Here is a 16,379-nt window from a genome sequence, read left to right on the forward strand (position 1 = left end):
TGCACTAAGAAAAGTGCTGGGAATACACGTGCAATTAAAAATGGGTTGTGACAACAAATGAGCCTCCTGTAAAATTGGATGCTGAGGAACTAAATTGATTTTTTCTCTCTTCGACAGGCTAAATCAGTTTATTCATATATACAATAACACACAGTAATCATGTAATAATAGTACAGTTGTCACACAACATGCTCAGTGACTGTTAAAGAAAAAAACTTATTCAATGTCCTGCTGAAATGACTTGGTTCCACTTACAATCCTATGGCTGCCAACTGCTGACAAGCTTTGGCAGGTTTCTACAGCACATAGTCTTGCCGTTTCTGGACAGAAGTTATCATGAGGACAAATGTAGGGGGGAGGTGGAAGCTGTGTTACAGAATACAAGTATTCTCGCCAAAAGACCTGGATAAGAAAATACAAACCAAGTCATGTCCTGGGTTGCAGCCTGCAATAATCATTTGGTCTTAGTTATGAACTCCCTGTTACTCAGAAATGATTTCAAAGATTTAAAACTAAGAAACATGCCTGTGTCATGTTCTATTCCCCTTGACAGGAGGCTATTCACTCAGAGAGTAACACAAATACTGCTTGTTGAAGGCAACAGACATGACAAGAAGTTCTGCTCAATAGCCCGAATGCTGAAGCAACATCAAATGAAAGCAATAGAGGAAAACACATGAACTGTAGCTTCAGGCTGAAGTAATATCAGGTGCATCTCTACACCCTCAAGGCTTAACTCCTACACTTTTAAGTCCCTCCCATTGAAACAGCCTCCTTCAGTTTCACTTAATCAGGCAGTGAACAGGTACTTCTCTCTCAACACTGACAGCAACAGTTTAATATTTCAGAACAACTTGGATCCGAGTGCCCAAACTCACAGGTAAGTTAACTTTCAGCCATTCAACAATTTACAAAATGATATAAAAGAAAAGACAAGCAGCTAACTAAACTGTGTTAGTTAAGTGTATTCCTTAGCATGTTCTGCCTTTCTGGCAGAACACAGTTTTTCCAGTACAAGTGCATTATTCTTAAAAGCAGATTTATGATATAAGGTGTAATTTTTTATTTAAATCTGTACAATATTACTATATTACTTTGTCCAAGCTAAGGTGCTATTACAGCTATTCTTAAGATGAATTTATTAATTTTCAGTGTAAAATAAACTGTTAAGATTCCCTCATTCAACACATTCAAGTGAAGTATTCTTACTTGTTTAAATATTTAAATTAAGAAGCCAGGTTTTCTGTTGTATTCAAATAAGTATAGTATCAGTTGCTATGACAGTCATAATTAAGATGTTGTTAAGATGTGTGTGTGTGTGTGTGTGTGCATGAAATATGGGAGAGAAAAGTATACTGTCTTGCTAATTTACTTTAAATGAATACCTATTGTGATTAGTATAAAATGGGCTTAAGTTGCTTTAAAAATGTAGAACCAAATAATTCCTGTACTTGGAATTTATAAATGTAAAATCTTATTTCGTTATAGTTCGTGCTGACTTCTACAGAATTTATCCTTTTCCTCATTTTGTACCCATCATCATCAAGCATGCAATTTTTTTTTATTTTTGTTAATAAAAATCAGTCATTTTAGTTTTAAACATTAGCAATCTAGAAGGTGGAGTAGTTAATCACTGGAAAATCTGGGCTGGAATAAAACTCAGCAATCTCATTCTTGCAAAATGCTGGATAGGTGACTGTGGCATGATTTTAAGTTATGCAATAATGCCACATCACAATATTTTAATCATAGCATGCCCTTCTAAAATGCTCCACCTCAACAAAGACTCGTCACCTAGATCAATATCACAAAAAAGAATGCTGCAACAGCAGCAGACCATATGCATAATGTTCCTTAAAAATGATTGCGTAGCCAGCCGTAGCTATGATATATTAAGCAAGATCATTACACCAATGTGCTCTAAAGTATATTTTGAAACAGCACTTTGAATGTGTTAAAAAATGTAATGCTGTACATTGGGAAAGCATTATGATTATTTTTCAGTGCTGAATTCAAAATATTTACACAGGTAATAACAAAGGCTAACAGAAATTAATATAACTTTTGTCTTTTTAAAAGACCAAACAAGACTTCGAATTTACTCCCAAATCTATAAAGTCTCATCCTTTCCCAGGTATCACCACTGCCAGTGTAATTGGAAATACACAAAGAGTACTAGAATCAAAAAATATATGTCCACATATATCTAACTGGCACTAGCACTATTTCACTTTAGATTGTTTTGTTTCACAAAAAGAGCAGTATGTATTTCATTTTAACTCTATTACTTATATTCTTTTTTAAAAAAAAAACTGGGAATGGCAATTAATGATTTTATATACCAAGCATAATTCAGAGTTATCACTAGCCTGTTCCTATTTTTTTTTTCTTCACTATAGTAAAAATAATCCACGTTCATTCCAAATATATTATGGAATCCTTAAGACTGCAATTCTATATTTATTCACAGGGGAATAAATATAGAATACATAGGTATGTTATTATTTACATAGATTTTTGCTGTAAAAATTATTTTGCACCCAGAGTTTGCCTTTTTCTATTTGAAATACCCAAAGAGATTATTTCAAAAAAGTTTGATTAAGTTATGTTATTGGAAAGATATATCTCAGAAACCGAGATGCAAGCTCCCATGCACATGATAATTAACCGTATAAATTCCAAGTTTACTTTAACTGTGCAATAAATTAATAGAAATTTAGTTTTAGCAAGGAAACACATACTACTTATTTTTTTCCCTTTTTTGTACTTCAAGAATTAATGGTGCATACTGAGCAACCTTTTACTGTATCTCAGTATACTCTTATATCAGAATATAAATTCAAACTGCTATTGGCTTTGTAAACCTTGGGGACAGTTTGTTGTGGCAACAGTAACTTGAAGTATTATTTGTGCAGAGGCTTATAAATTAGTACAAAGGTTGGAAAGAATCTGGTAGCACCTTTCAGACTGACAAATTTTATTGAAAGGAATAAGTTTTTGTGAATTGTAATATCACATCATCAGATACTAATTATTTCATTAATAAAATATGTCTGAAAACTTGTTATCAGACTCCTGACTTGGCTACAATAGCCTACATAGCTTTCTTCACACAAAGCTAGCACAGAGGTATTTTAGGTATAAGTTGAACTCACCAAATATTGCACCTTATTTATACAGCATTATCTAAATTTAAAATTGCATTATTCAAGCACTATTTTGCTGCTTTAAGATGGGTATTTTCTGTTAATATTGTCCAAATAAATTAGTGTGCATGTATAAATTAATTCAAACAACTATGTCAGAAAGATAATATACTAACATTCACTTGCTATTTTAATTATCTTCCAAATTGCAATACTGTTTTATATAGTTTCTATAGTAGAGCTTATGATTTTCAAATAGCTCCTATATTTAGTGGATCTTGCTTGAAGCATTCTAAATTTGGAAATAGCAGCTGAAAAAAAAGTCCCACCAAATTCTTCTTAAGCATCTTTTACATTCTAACCTGTATCAGGAGAAAATAAAAAATTATTTTTTTCAATTTAATGGAAAAGTATCACTAATAAACCAGGAATGAATTAAAGGGAAGCAAAATTCATTTAGAATGATATACACTTTGATATTGTAAATGATGGGTCAATCTTTCATAATGAATAGAAAAATATCAAGTTCAAAAGGAACAGGAGAGGGTCAAGTGACATTGTAAAAGTTAAAACAAAGTATGGTGTGTGAATTTTCAATCACAAGTATGAATTTAAAAATCCAGAAAGACATAAAGTTTTATTGACATATATTTGTTTTTAAGGAATTACAAATTTTATAGCTTAATTTGTAATCACACATGTATAATATTTTACATTGAAAATATTAGATATTCTGCATTTACTTTAGTTTGTAGTTTAAACATTAATGGGAAAAAACTTTTCAAGAAATTGTAAAGCCATCATTTCCCTGTATTACTGTAGTTTCGGGTAACATACAGTATGTGGTTTTGCAACAGTCATCATTTTGATAATAGTGCTTACAGTTCATGATGAAATCATCACTTTTTAGATCTCTGCCATAACACATCTATAAAATCATGAGAACATGACTCTGAGAGATTCTCACGCCTTCAGAATCAGTACACATAGTGGAACAAGTTAATACAAGCCCGTCTGACTTATCCGCAGAGCAAATCACCAGCCTGTATTAAAAGTATCCATTTGTTTTATTTCTAAGAGAAAGCAAGAAAATTATGCCTTTATAAATCAATAGATGCTGGACTCTTATTTTTTATACCTTAGAGACCAGCCATGCTACACAACAGTGAGTTCGTTAGTAACATAATTATAAGCAACAAAGAAACTGCAACAAGATGTCGTTCCATAACTTAACATCAGACTCACTGTGGGATGTTGCAAATTATGCATACTAGCCGGTCCTTAAATATTTGCTTAGGCTGCTTAAAAAGCTTGTTTGCTCTCTAGTAGAGCTGGGTCAGCTCTCCAGGATGGAGTCAATCCCACTCCACCCTACTTCTCCCTAGCATAGAATCTCTTCCTCTTTCCCTAACTGGCTTGACTGGATTATGCTCAGGCTTCTACTTTTGTTACCAGTACCTGCCTTCTCTTCACATAGTCTCATCCACCTACAGTTCCCTCTCCCTCTGCTTTCATCTTTTCCCTGTCACATCCTGAGTGGATAGTCTTCCAGTGCTGTTTGTAAGAGTTCTCTTTAATTAATTCAACCAGAATTTCAGGTAGGAAACACCCCTGAACCTCAGGTCAGTTAATTAGGGTGCTAGTCCAGACTTAGGTGCTTCCCCTTAGGGCAATCTTGTTTGTAAAGGCTAAGATTCTTCTAAATTAGCTTCACTTTTCTAATACTTGTAATTTATTTGGATTCAGGGGCAAACCCATACAGTTAAGTTTGAGTATGGCATCAAGTTATTCAGGGTGGAGAGAGTCACAGCAAATGATGAAGATCTTTACAGGGAGGAATGTGTGGCAAAAAGGTCAAAGAGATTCAGTATTGACAGTAAAGGGCAGAATGATCACTTCACATATAAATGGCTGTATCTCCTCTTTTAGAGGGAGCTATGTCTTGCCCAGGAAAGATATTTTAGAACTTTGGTGATAAATCACTAAAATATAAATGCAAGATATATCAGAAAGGGAAAATAAAGACTCAATTCTATGTTGTAAAACAATGCCCCCCAACCTTTGGGGTACCAATTCTGTGGAGTGGTTTTTCTGTGGATGGTAGAAGGCGTAGTTTCATGTGTTGCCTGCATCCCGTGGATGGGGCTTTGCATGTTTGCAAGGCCTGGTTTCTGGCATGCTGCAGATGGGTATTGGTCCATGGATCAGGGATTGGGGATCTCTGCTGTAGAATAAGTTATAAAATTTATAAGCTACTTCTGAAATATTTTTACATAAATTTACAGGATAATTTTTAAATACCCTATAAAAATAAATATGGTCGTAGATAAGGTAAAGCAGCTACAATATTCTAATGAATAATGTACACTCTACAAAGAAAAAAATAAAATATTTGGAATTATAAATTTAGAAGAAATTTTTTTTAAAAGGAACATAATAGACATATATGTCTTGACATGTATGCGACTTGACAAGAAATAAGTTTTTTTTCTCATCATACCAATAGCTTAATCATACAATGAAGCTAATATTCTATATTCAAAAATAACAAATGCAATGTTCAGAATTGATTTTAATTTTATAGCTTAGCTTACCATTTCACATGGGGTAAAGATGGCTAATAATAAAATATAAAACAAATTACACAAATAAGACAAAGTGCTAAAACACAATGAAATATATATATGTGTGTGTTTGTATTATACACACACACACATATATATTTCATTGTGTTCTAGCACTTTGTCTTATTTGTGTAAGTTTCCATGTGTTTTCCCTTTGCCATTTCATTCTCTGCATTAGGATAAAAAGAAATAATAAGTTGAGAAATACCTGAAAAATTGTGATTTATTACTTCACATTACTCAGATTACATGTTATTAATGTGGCTTTTGAAAAGCAAATAGACACATTCAGGAAAAAGAAGTTCAGTAAATGGCTATTAAACAAGACATCTAAATATCATTCCGCTCAAAGATAGTATACTGGGAATAATCTTCATCCTGTTGACCTACTTATACCCTTCTCCAAAGATTCTATTTCCTCACAAGGTTGTTCAGTTTTGTTCAGTTTCAGATGCTTTCCTGAATATTTTCATTTTTATCCCAGAATATTTGGCCATAGCATAAATACCATGTCATTTTCAAGAAATAAGTCTTCCAGAACAGAAAACGATCCATATTATTTAGGTACCTGCCAGAGAACAATGGAAAATTCAGAGCCAGGATAGTGTAGCCTTTAAGATTTTAGATTAGAAACAGAGAGATTCAAGCTGAACCCCACTCTCAGCCATAGAAACTCAATGTGTGACTTTCAGACCAACCTAACCAACAAGTTGTTGTTGTGGAGAAAAAAAAGTGGAAATCATAGGATTCAGCTTCAGCTCAAGAGGAAAGGTGGAATAGTTACATAATGAATATATTCTAAATAAATAAATGACAATGTCTCAGGCCCAGAAGATAGAGATATGCATATCCTTATAAAAAGACTCTAATGTTTCTAACACTAATTTTTGTATTACAGTTTTCTGTTTGCAAGGGCCGTTATTTCCTGACACTTCCAAAACTGCCTTCATATCAAATCTTTTGGAAAGCTCTTCTTTGAGCTGGAAGAAACAATAAAAAGCACAAATTAATTTTAAACTAACTAAAGCTCTGTTAACTAATTGTTATAAGGACAATCCTAAACGTAACATCAGACTACAAGATGAGCCTCCTCAAAGAGCGCAAACCAAAAAAACCTCATTATATCCCCAGACCTCCAGGAAAACCATTTAAATACAAGTGCTTTCAGTGCCCCTTTACCTGCAATGAGAAATCACATCTTTTTAACCATATGAAATATGGGCTTTGCAAAAACTCCATTACGCTGGTGACAGAACAAGATCGTGTTGTCAAATGTTCAAAGTCAAATTCTTTGGAGACGAAGCAGATCAGTCAGGTAGACACTGCAGCCAAACCAACTTCTTCCAAGGTCCTCTCAAATTTTGATTCTAAACCTCAATATGCATTTGCCAAAGATGACTCCAAGGAAAATATGGAAATTCAAAACCAAGTGACAACTATATCAGTAAATGGACCAAAACCATCCACTGAAAAGGAACTAACTCTTCTCTGTAATGAAGAAGAAAGTACAATCAATGTACAGTCTGTTCTTGAAGGCATCGTAAGGCCTTCTGCATTTGTTCCAGTGGGAGAGCATCGGCACAATAAAGACAATAATGATATGTCTCAATTAAGTTCTCTTTCCGATTCAAATAAAGGCTCTTCCTTTCCAACAAAGTCAGCCTTTCATGCTCCAAACAATCTATGGAAAACAGGTGGTACAATTATTACTCCAGAGTTTAATCATAAAATTACACCTGCAAAAGGTTTCACTTCCATTCCATCTTATGTACAACCCATGATTCCAGAATATTCACCTTCACTGTATGAACATGGATTAGCTATCTATGCACCTTACTTCCTATCAGGAAACTCTCATGAGTGTGAAAGTTCAGTGTTGTCTGTCTACGGTTCTCAAGATCAAAGACATTTTCTTCCTCATCCAGGACCACTTCCTAAACCAATCAATCCAGCAACATATGAACACTACCGCTTATTCCAGCCATATCGTCCAAATCTTTCAGTTCCATATGGATTTTGTAGGCCAACAGAATCAGCATTTTACAGGCTGCCACACATTGCAGATATTAACAGAGACACAAATTCTCATTTAATGGAAGAAACAACCTTGCTCTATCCGCATTCTTCGAGTCCAGCCAGGTTATCACCACAAAATTCTCATAAAAAAACAGATGACTATGAAAAGGAAATACCTATGCTGCATAACAAAGGTCATTCTAAAGAAGATCAAAATGAAAGAGAAAATGCCAAAATGAGCCCTCGTGCTGGAAGTGCAGCAACTGGGTCCCCAGGAAGACCCAGCCCGACAAACTTCACTCAAACTAGCCATGGTTGTGAAGGCCTATTTGATCTTTCTAATAAGTCATCTTCAGTTATTAACAAATGTGATCAACCTGAAGAAAGCTTTACAGCATTCAGACCTGTGAGGAAAAGTACAGAACAATCTCCTCCGCCTGTATCAAAGGAAGATAAAGAAAACTCTCCTAAAAGGTAAAATGTCAAATGTCCTTTTAAAACATTTTTTTTTTCCTGCTAAAGTCTATGGTGAAAGCAAACATGCCCTCAAGATACATTACATAGGGCCTCCTAGGACATATTTCATTACTTGTCAAACTGGAAAACACACAGCAAGTAGGAAATACATGGGCTGCAACTATATATAGCTGGGTGGGAAAGTTTATTTTAAAACAGTGTGTGGGGGGGAATATTTCTTACAAGGGTTACATACCAGTGAGCAAGGCCAGGGCTATCCTAATTCGAACTTTTTTCCTTAAATTCACCACTATCTCTTTTTTGTGTGGCTCTGGTCTAATAATTTGCTGTTCTGAGTGCTGAATGAGGAAAAAGACATTTCTCTTCTCCTTATCCAATGAAGAAACAGATTGAGGACAGCAGAGGTTTTGGAGGGAGAATGGGGAAGAATGCAGTCAATGGACTTTTACTTTTGCCTTTCAAAGGAATGCCTCAGTATAATTTATTTCTATATTTATTGTGTTATTATCCCAAATTAAATAAGGGAATGGGTATGCATGGCAAATAATACGAGAACACATTAAAGTTAGTAGGAATTATAGTATATGCTATTGTTGTGCTAAGTAAACATGCCAACCACAGTACAAAATTATCAATTCCTTTTTTGCTTTTATTTTATTCTTTGCTTTATAAGCTAGCTTTATGCATATTTATGCAAGTATAAACACCATGTAAATAGTGAATCAAATGTTTAAGCATGCACAGGATTGCTAACTTAAATCCTGCCATTTATACAGTTATTTATACATACAATACCATTTACGGCACTTACCCTAGGCAGCGTTTGAGAACAAAATTATATAAAGGTAGTAATATGATGCAAACCAAGTCAATATAAACAAACACCAGAAGAATCTATGGAATAATATAACATTTTGATTAAAAAAAAAGGGATTAAGCATTGAATATTTCATTTCATGAAAGCAGATTCTAGACCAGCCTTTTAAAAGCTTTTTATTCTGGAGGAACATTTGAAATAACTTTTAGATTTCAGGGGAACCCCTGCATAAAAAAGCATTTTACAATAGGCAGTATATAGCAATGGCCTAAATGGCCTCTTCCCATTCTGTACTTTTAACATGTTTCACTTTCAACAATCATTATACATAGTAGGCCTCTCCAAAGTGAACATTTACTTATTTTTAACAGAATTATCAGAAAATCCTTGCTACATTCAGATATACATTGATAAAGCATAATACTTAATCATAATGAAATATATATTTCTCAGTATATACGATGCACAGATTGACTTCATAGTTTTCTTTTATGCAATCATCTTAACTTTTCGTGAAAATAAGCCAAAATGTATGAATTCCTCACATGTCACCTGAGATTTAAAACTACATCGCACATGCAAAAATATTAATCAGGTAAGCAAATGCATTTGCAATGATGTGTGTGTCTGTGTGTAACTATGATATAATTTTTCTAATAGCTTATATACAAGCAATTTGTTTCATTTCTAATTCAAAGTATCTACCCCATTTAAGTATTTTGCCAAATTAGACAATAACGTTTTCCATTTTTCCTCTCAGTAGTGACATCGGTAATGAAAAGGAAAATGTACAGCATGGAAATGATAATAATGACGATCCTTTGTCCAGTTCCGAAGATGATTCAGATGATTCACCCCTTAATCTTTCCAAGAAACCAGATGCAAACTTAGTCGATACACATACATATACAAGCACTTTCCCAACAGAAAACCAGAACTGCATGGAACTGCAGGAAATGCCTTTGAACCTTTCAGTGAAAGACAACTACCACATAAATTTAAGTCTCCAGAACTCACTATATGAAACTAAAGATCATAACCTTCAAAAAGTTGAAAATAAAGATTTGGGGACAGAAATATGTAGCCCTAAGAACCAAGCAGATAAAGGTTCCTTCAGTAAGTCTCTTTCTGTGATGCCTATAAAAGAAGTGCAGGAACCAAGGACAATTGAGAGTTGTGATGAGCAGAAACAAACTGCAGCCGTTGCTCTCTGTCAATTAGCTTCCTACAGTCCAAGTACGGTTCAAAAAGAGAGCACAGAGAAAAATATGCAAGAGAACAATTCTCAATATAGAGATTCCATTGCTGAACCACCCGAAACTCAGAATAATCATTGTAAAAAAGCAAAAGGACAAAAAAGGACCAATCACAGAGAAGCAACAAAAGTATCAGGAACCAAAAGAGTAAGAACAAATGAATGCAGTCGAGTGTTCACTTTGAGAAAGAGAACAAGGATAACATAATATTGTTCCACCAAATATCCAGTAGAGTTCATATGTACACTATCCAACAAAAATAACTAAACATTTTTTTTCAGTACCAATTTTTTATTTTTACTTTGCAGATTCATTTATTCTATTCAATTGAACTATGTAAATATTAAAATGTTTTGTATATACATTTTAAAGTAACCGAAATGTCTCATAATCATACCTTTTTAAAGTGAACATTTAAATGTAAAACTGAAGCTAAATGATAATTTCTTAAATGCACTATTGTAGAAACATGTTTCATAAATGCACTATTGGGAAAACAATTTATTACAAAAATAGAGCTTCTAGAAGTACATTTTGGATATAATAAGAGTGTTCTATCTGTCTCTGACTAATTTCATTTTCAAATCTGTTTTTTGTTATCCGGTGTATTTTTGCTGTTTTATTAATATTTTAAGAATGAAAATTTCCAATTGCTTAAGATTAGTGTTATTGAATTATCATTGATAATATACTAGAGCACTCATATTAAACTTTCTAAATTACAGTTTTGGTATTGTGTTTTTCCCAAGTCAAATGGCCCAATATAAAAATGTTATGGTTGAAATTTTAAGGCCTAAATTAATTGAATTAATTAAAATTTAGGACTTAAACAAAGTAGGGTCCCACACAAATTCTTACATGTTTGATAAACTGCAACTTGAGGTCCCAAGTACTGAGCGAAATGCAAATCAAGAAATTATTTATTTCAACCCATATTAGAAGGAATCTTGTGTTGTGAATTCTATATTTTACATCCATATGAGTTTGTAGCACTAAAGAAATTGCATACTATAAGTATCAGTGAATGTTTCGTAGACTTGTTTGTAATAATAATTTTCCATTTTACATGTTATAGTAATTTTTCTGCTTATTACAATAATATTATTTATATTGTAGCAAAAAATAACTTGCAAAGAAACAAACCATAAAGGCTACAGATGAATCTTAAGTATCATTATGAATATTCCTCAGAAAGTTACAACATTAATGTATCTTTGTATCTTTGTTACCAGTTGTAACAATGTTTAGCTGGGGAAGAATAGGTCACTCTATTTCTGATTCATGTCAATGTTGTATTTCTTTGGTATATATTCCATTTCTAGTGTAAAATTCATTTTTTAAAAAATGCACAAAAATCAAATATGTATTCCAAAATCTGTATTTAAATATTATTTATGTACATATAGTGAATATTTTCCAGTAAAATATACCTTTCTAAGTGTAATTTACTGAAGTATTTGCATTTTAGTATATTTCATCCTAAAATACATCTTTCATTATATTTTTAACCATCAAAATTACAAAATTCAAAGAAGTCCTTGAAATGTAAATCATAGCAACTCATTTTTCTTTCGATCAGAATTGAAGGAAAGTCACATTGTTCAAGAATCCCTGTATTTACATGGGGTACAAATGGAATATATAAATAGTTTGACCATTATCCAGAGGCATTAAAATGTTAAGTCTTTAGAGAACCTGCCATGTATGATAAGTGATTAATGAAGATTGTGCAGGTAGTTCTTACTTAATGATGGTAACTGACAACTTTTACTAAAGAAGATAGCTAGTGCTGTTATTATCTTAAACAATAAGAAAGGAAGATATAGGTGGCTAGGATATAAATTTCTCCCAGACTCTGAAAATACAAACAACTATATAGGCTACAGTGACTGATGGTATCACCTCCCCCTAATGAGATACTTTGCATGTCTAAAATTATTCAGAAGGAAAGGCAGCAATGGCACTCCCTAAGCTTTGGAAAGCTAGACTACTGCCAACCTAGTCTTAGCCAAAAACTGGCTCAGATTATTAACATATAATTATACCAAATCAAAATCTAACTTTATTTTGAGGAGTTTTATTTTGGGTTCAACTCAGTTTAAAAAACACTTACCATCTGATAGCCGGGAAGGAAGTAACAAGCCTCTTCTTCCCAATTCTGCCAGTGCCAAACATCCACCATGCCATGCATTATCAGTTTCCTGAAAACTACAGTTTTAGAAAACAGGGTTAAGATGATTTTTCCTAATTTTTCTTGACTATTGCAATGTGTTCTACATGGAGCTGCCCTTGAAAAGCATCCAAAAGCTTCAGTTAGTGCAAAATGCAGCAGCCCCCATGGTTTTGTGCAAACCTCAGTGTGCACATGTATCACCTCTCCTGCAGGAACTACATTGGTTGACGATTTGCTTCCGGATGCAATTCAGGGTCTTGGTTGTCACCTTTAAAGCCCTCCATGGCTTGCGACCAGGTTATCTGAGGGATTGTCTCTTGCCAGTCACATCTACCTGACCCACAAGAATGGAGAGGCAAGGAATATTGTGGATCCCATCCCCTAGGGAGATACATCTGGCAAGATCCAGAAGAAAGGCCTTCTCTGTGGGGGCTCCCTCCCTCTGGAACATTATTCCCTCAGACATTGGACTGGTCCCTATGCTAACACTCTTTTGGAAAGTGCTGAAGACATAGTTCTATCTGTGGGTGTGGGGAACCCAGAGTGGGATGGAGCCCATTAAATGGTTTGTATGAAACTGTGTTGTCGCTGGGGTGGGAGGGGGTTATTATTTTACTAATCTATTATTTTATTCTTTTTATTTCTTTTATACGGTGTTTATATCCGTGTAAACTGTCTTGAGTCGCCATGTGCAAGTAGGCTGCAATATAAAATTTCTACAATAAATAAAATAAATAATTCTGATTTTTAAAATGTCTTACATGATGCTGTGTAATTATGCAGCAAAACATAAAATCAAATATTTTCTTTAAATATGTCACTATGAATCAATCTAACAAAAATCCCAAAGTGACACTGCCCTTTTCCCCTTTTTTTATAAGTTGCATTGGTGTACGTTAGGTTTTTAAAAAAATATTTAAACAATTATCTTTCTATGCTCAATAGCAGAGGTCCCAAACTTTGGCACTTCATGGTGCCTTTAACGCCTTGACAATTTTTTTCACAACCCTAGGTCTAAACCATGAACTACCTTAAGCTAGTAATTTGCAATCCTGCAGCATCCATGTGAATTTTCTAAGGTGCCCTGGCATAACAGTACCAAGTAAATCTCGATAGAAAATGGACACTATAAGAATCTGAAACCTCCTAGTCTTTAAAAAAAAAAGATTGAGATTGTAATCTAAAATATTATAACCAATTTTAACAGGAAAAATACGATTCAAATCAAAAACATACTAAAAATAAGTATCAGATTTAGAATAAACCAAGATATTAAACCAACATGTAAATATGATTTCATATTTTGCATCAACATGTTTCTCAATTAAGGAAAAAACAGGATACCTATCAAGAATTGTGGATTTTCCAGGTACAAAAATGGTGATAAGAATTAGAGCATCTGAAGATGAAATCTATTATCTCATTTCTAGCAATGAACTGTTGGTCTGTGCTGTTTGTTAAAAAACATTTTGTGATAAAGCGGAAATGAAGACTTTCAAGCATCAAATCAGCAGCATTTTAAAGAACAGTTTTCTTTATAACAAAATTTGCTAACCCTGTGGAGCCTAACTCTTCCAGTCTAAATTTGTAGACACCATTCATCTTTATTTTGCACATTTCCTAGTTCTATGATAGTATTTTGTTAGATGAAATACTAAAAATGTAAACTCTTTCTTACATCTATATATATATAGGTATCAAACCAAATAATTAAATTAGATACTGTGAGTTGAGTTTTTAAAAATATATTTCCATTTTGGAATCTAACTTCTATGCTTCTGCTTGATAAAGTTTTTGTGGATAAAATTTCATTTCTGAAAAAAAAAAATTAAATGCAAAGTATTACCTGAAGCAGTCTAATACAGACCCAACAACATCATCAGCTAACTCTTTTGGCAGCCTTCCAGTCAACCTGCCAATCCTGAAAAAGCAACAGCACTTCATTAAGACTTTCAACAATCTATGTTTGCCATGTTTTTCATAAACATACCTATGGTCCTGAAATCTGAGCTTTGTAATTTTGAAACTCAAATCTATAATTCTGTAATATATATTGATCGAACAAATTTAATTTCAACTGAAGATTAAATAGTTCAGATTTTTTTTCTGCATTCTCTATAGCATAGACATGCCAAAGTAGATAACCTGTAATATTTCTCCTATCATCAGATCAAACTCCTATAAATACGTTTCTGGTATGTTCCTATGCTACAGTCTCTGATCCATTTATAAGAAGGCAAGACACATAGCAGGCCCCAGTAAATCCTTATATTATTTGCTGTCGTAAGTGGTCTTGTTTTATTTCTGGATTCTGGATTCAGAAATATGAAGAAGTAAATGTTTTTAGATATGCACTGTTTATTACTTTGGAAATCTTTGTCACAAAATGAAGAAAAAGCATGTGTAAATACAGTCCATTTTCATTTAAATATATAGAGATTGTTATTCAACACTAAACAAAGGCTCATAATAATAATTTATTAAACTTTTAAATTACCCAATTCTCAACCATTAAGGGCAGCTCACAGCAATCAAACGAATTGCAATAAAGAATGTGCATCTCAATGTAATTGCTTCCCAGTGTTTGGGACATGAATGTATGTATGTATGTATGTATGTATGTATGCATGTATGTATTTATTTATAACAATGTATTTTTATAACTAATGAAATTGGCTATGGCTATCAATATAACTACTGAAAATAGCTTCAGTATTTTTAAATAGGAAATACTAAATAATACTAAATAAATAAAGCATAAGAAAAGAAGTCAAACTTTAGAATATAATTCAAACATGAAAAATTAAATATTGCAACAAAAATCAAATGAATCCATTAGCAAGGCCTTTGTTTTGTTATATTATACAGAACATTTAATAGCACTGTGTTCCATATCATTCTAGTTACCAATATTTATAGATTAAATTGTGTGAATCAGTTTAACTAAAGAACACATACCCTTTTGCTGCAGACCATCTCACAATAGTATCTTTGTCTTTTAATCCAATCAACAACTGCTCTGTGAAAAAATGTTTTTAAAAAGATAACATGAATTCAAGGCAGCCAAATATTGTCTTTCTCTTGGCACTTCTAGTTTCATTAGGATACATCTCCAAATCTTACTGGAGTGGTAAGGTTAGCGATTTATTCCTAAACATGATTTTGTAAGAAAAATCATGTTTGTTTGTTTGTTTGTTTTATTGGATCTGGCGCAAGTATGTTTAAACACTTCTTTAAAATGAAGATTAAATTAATTATGCAGGAAAAGTCAATGGGCATGAAAGGGAGGGACTCATAATTCAATGTCAAAACAATGTCAAGAACTATAACCAAAAATCACAAATAACATCAGTATAGTAACATGCACAAAGTATTATTGTTAGCTACATTTAATTTAGATACAAATCAAATTAATAATAACAACTTTAATAACGAAGTGTCAAGTTTGGTCTAATGATTAAGGCACCAGGTGGAAAACAGGAGAATATGAGTTCTAGTTCCGCCTTAGCCATGAAAACTAAGAGGAAGAATCTAGATATAAATAATATTTTTTTAACTATGAAACAAAGATAACGTAACACTATTTATATTCTTTCCTACCACATACCATAAGGAATTGTACATAAATCAATAAATCAAATTCATAAACCACATTGGCCAGGATATCAGATCTTACATTGCTTTTGATCAAACATACCTATAACATTTTCAACCTCTCCTGGAATATCGTATTCCTCTTCTTCCTCCTCTCCTGTGTCAATTGATATATTTTCTGTTTTCTGAGGAATGAGACCTCCGCCAGAAAACTGTAGATTTGCAGCTAAAGATCGGAATCCCCGTTGATACCTGAAAAGGCAATTTCACCATGGC

General features: G+C 33.2%; 2 protein-coding genes across 3 annotated transcripts in view; one reads left to right on the top strand and one right to left on the bottom strand.

Annotated features, from left to right (window-relative positions):
- Nucleotides 1-16,379, bottom strand: part of TBCD (tubulin folding cofactor D) — a 281,979-nt gene that overhangs the window by 94,375 nt on the left and 171,225 nt on the right. For both annotated transcript variants that reach the window (XM_087924756.1, XM_087924755.1), the window contains 4 exons: nt 16,207-16,355; nt 15,468-15,528; nt 14,356-14,430; nt 12,450-12,544 (listed from right to left, as the gene is read on the bottom strand). In XM_087924756.1, coding sequence (XP_087780882.1) covers nt 12,450-12,544; nt 14,356-14,430; nt 15,468-15,528; nt 16,207-16,355 — 380 coding nt within the window. The remainder of the gene's footprint in view (nt 1-12,449; nt 12,545-14,355; nt 14,431-15,467; nt 15,529-16,206; nt 16,356-16,379) is intronic.
- On the top strand, nt 773-11,060 carry ZNF750 (zinc finger protein 750). The gene is made up of 3 exons (XM_026702125.2): nt 773-880; nt 6,669-8,260; nt 9,841-11,060. Exons 2-3 carry the CDS (start codon nt 6,852-6,854, stop codon nt 10,541-10,543), a joined length of 2,112 nt encoding a protein of 703 aa, XP_026557910.1. The 5' UTR covers nt 773-880; nt 6,669-6,851; the 3' UTR covers nt 10,544-11,060.

Source organism: Pseudonaja textilis, chromosome 2 (assembly GCF_049901715.1).
Source record: "Pseudonaja textilis isolate UNSWEBS1 chromosome 2, rPseTex1.2, whole genome shotgun sequence".
Taxonomy (NCBI): Eukaryota; Metazoa; Chordata; class Lepidosauria; order Squamata; family Elapidae; genus Pseudonaja; species Pseudonaja textilis.

Coding starts and splice junctions, on each gene's coding strand:
- ZNF750 (XM_026702125.2), top strand. CDS start 6,852: ATGAGCCTCCTCAAAGAGCGCAAACCAAAAAAACCTCATTATATCCCC. Junction 8,261..9,840: donor AAAGAAAACTCTCCTAAAAG/GTAAAATGTCAA, acceptor TTTTCCTCTCAG/TAGTGACATCGGTAATGAAA.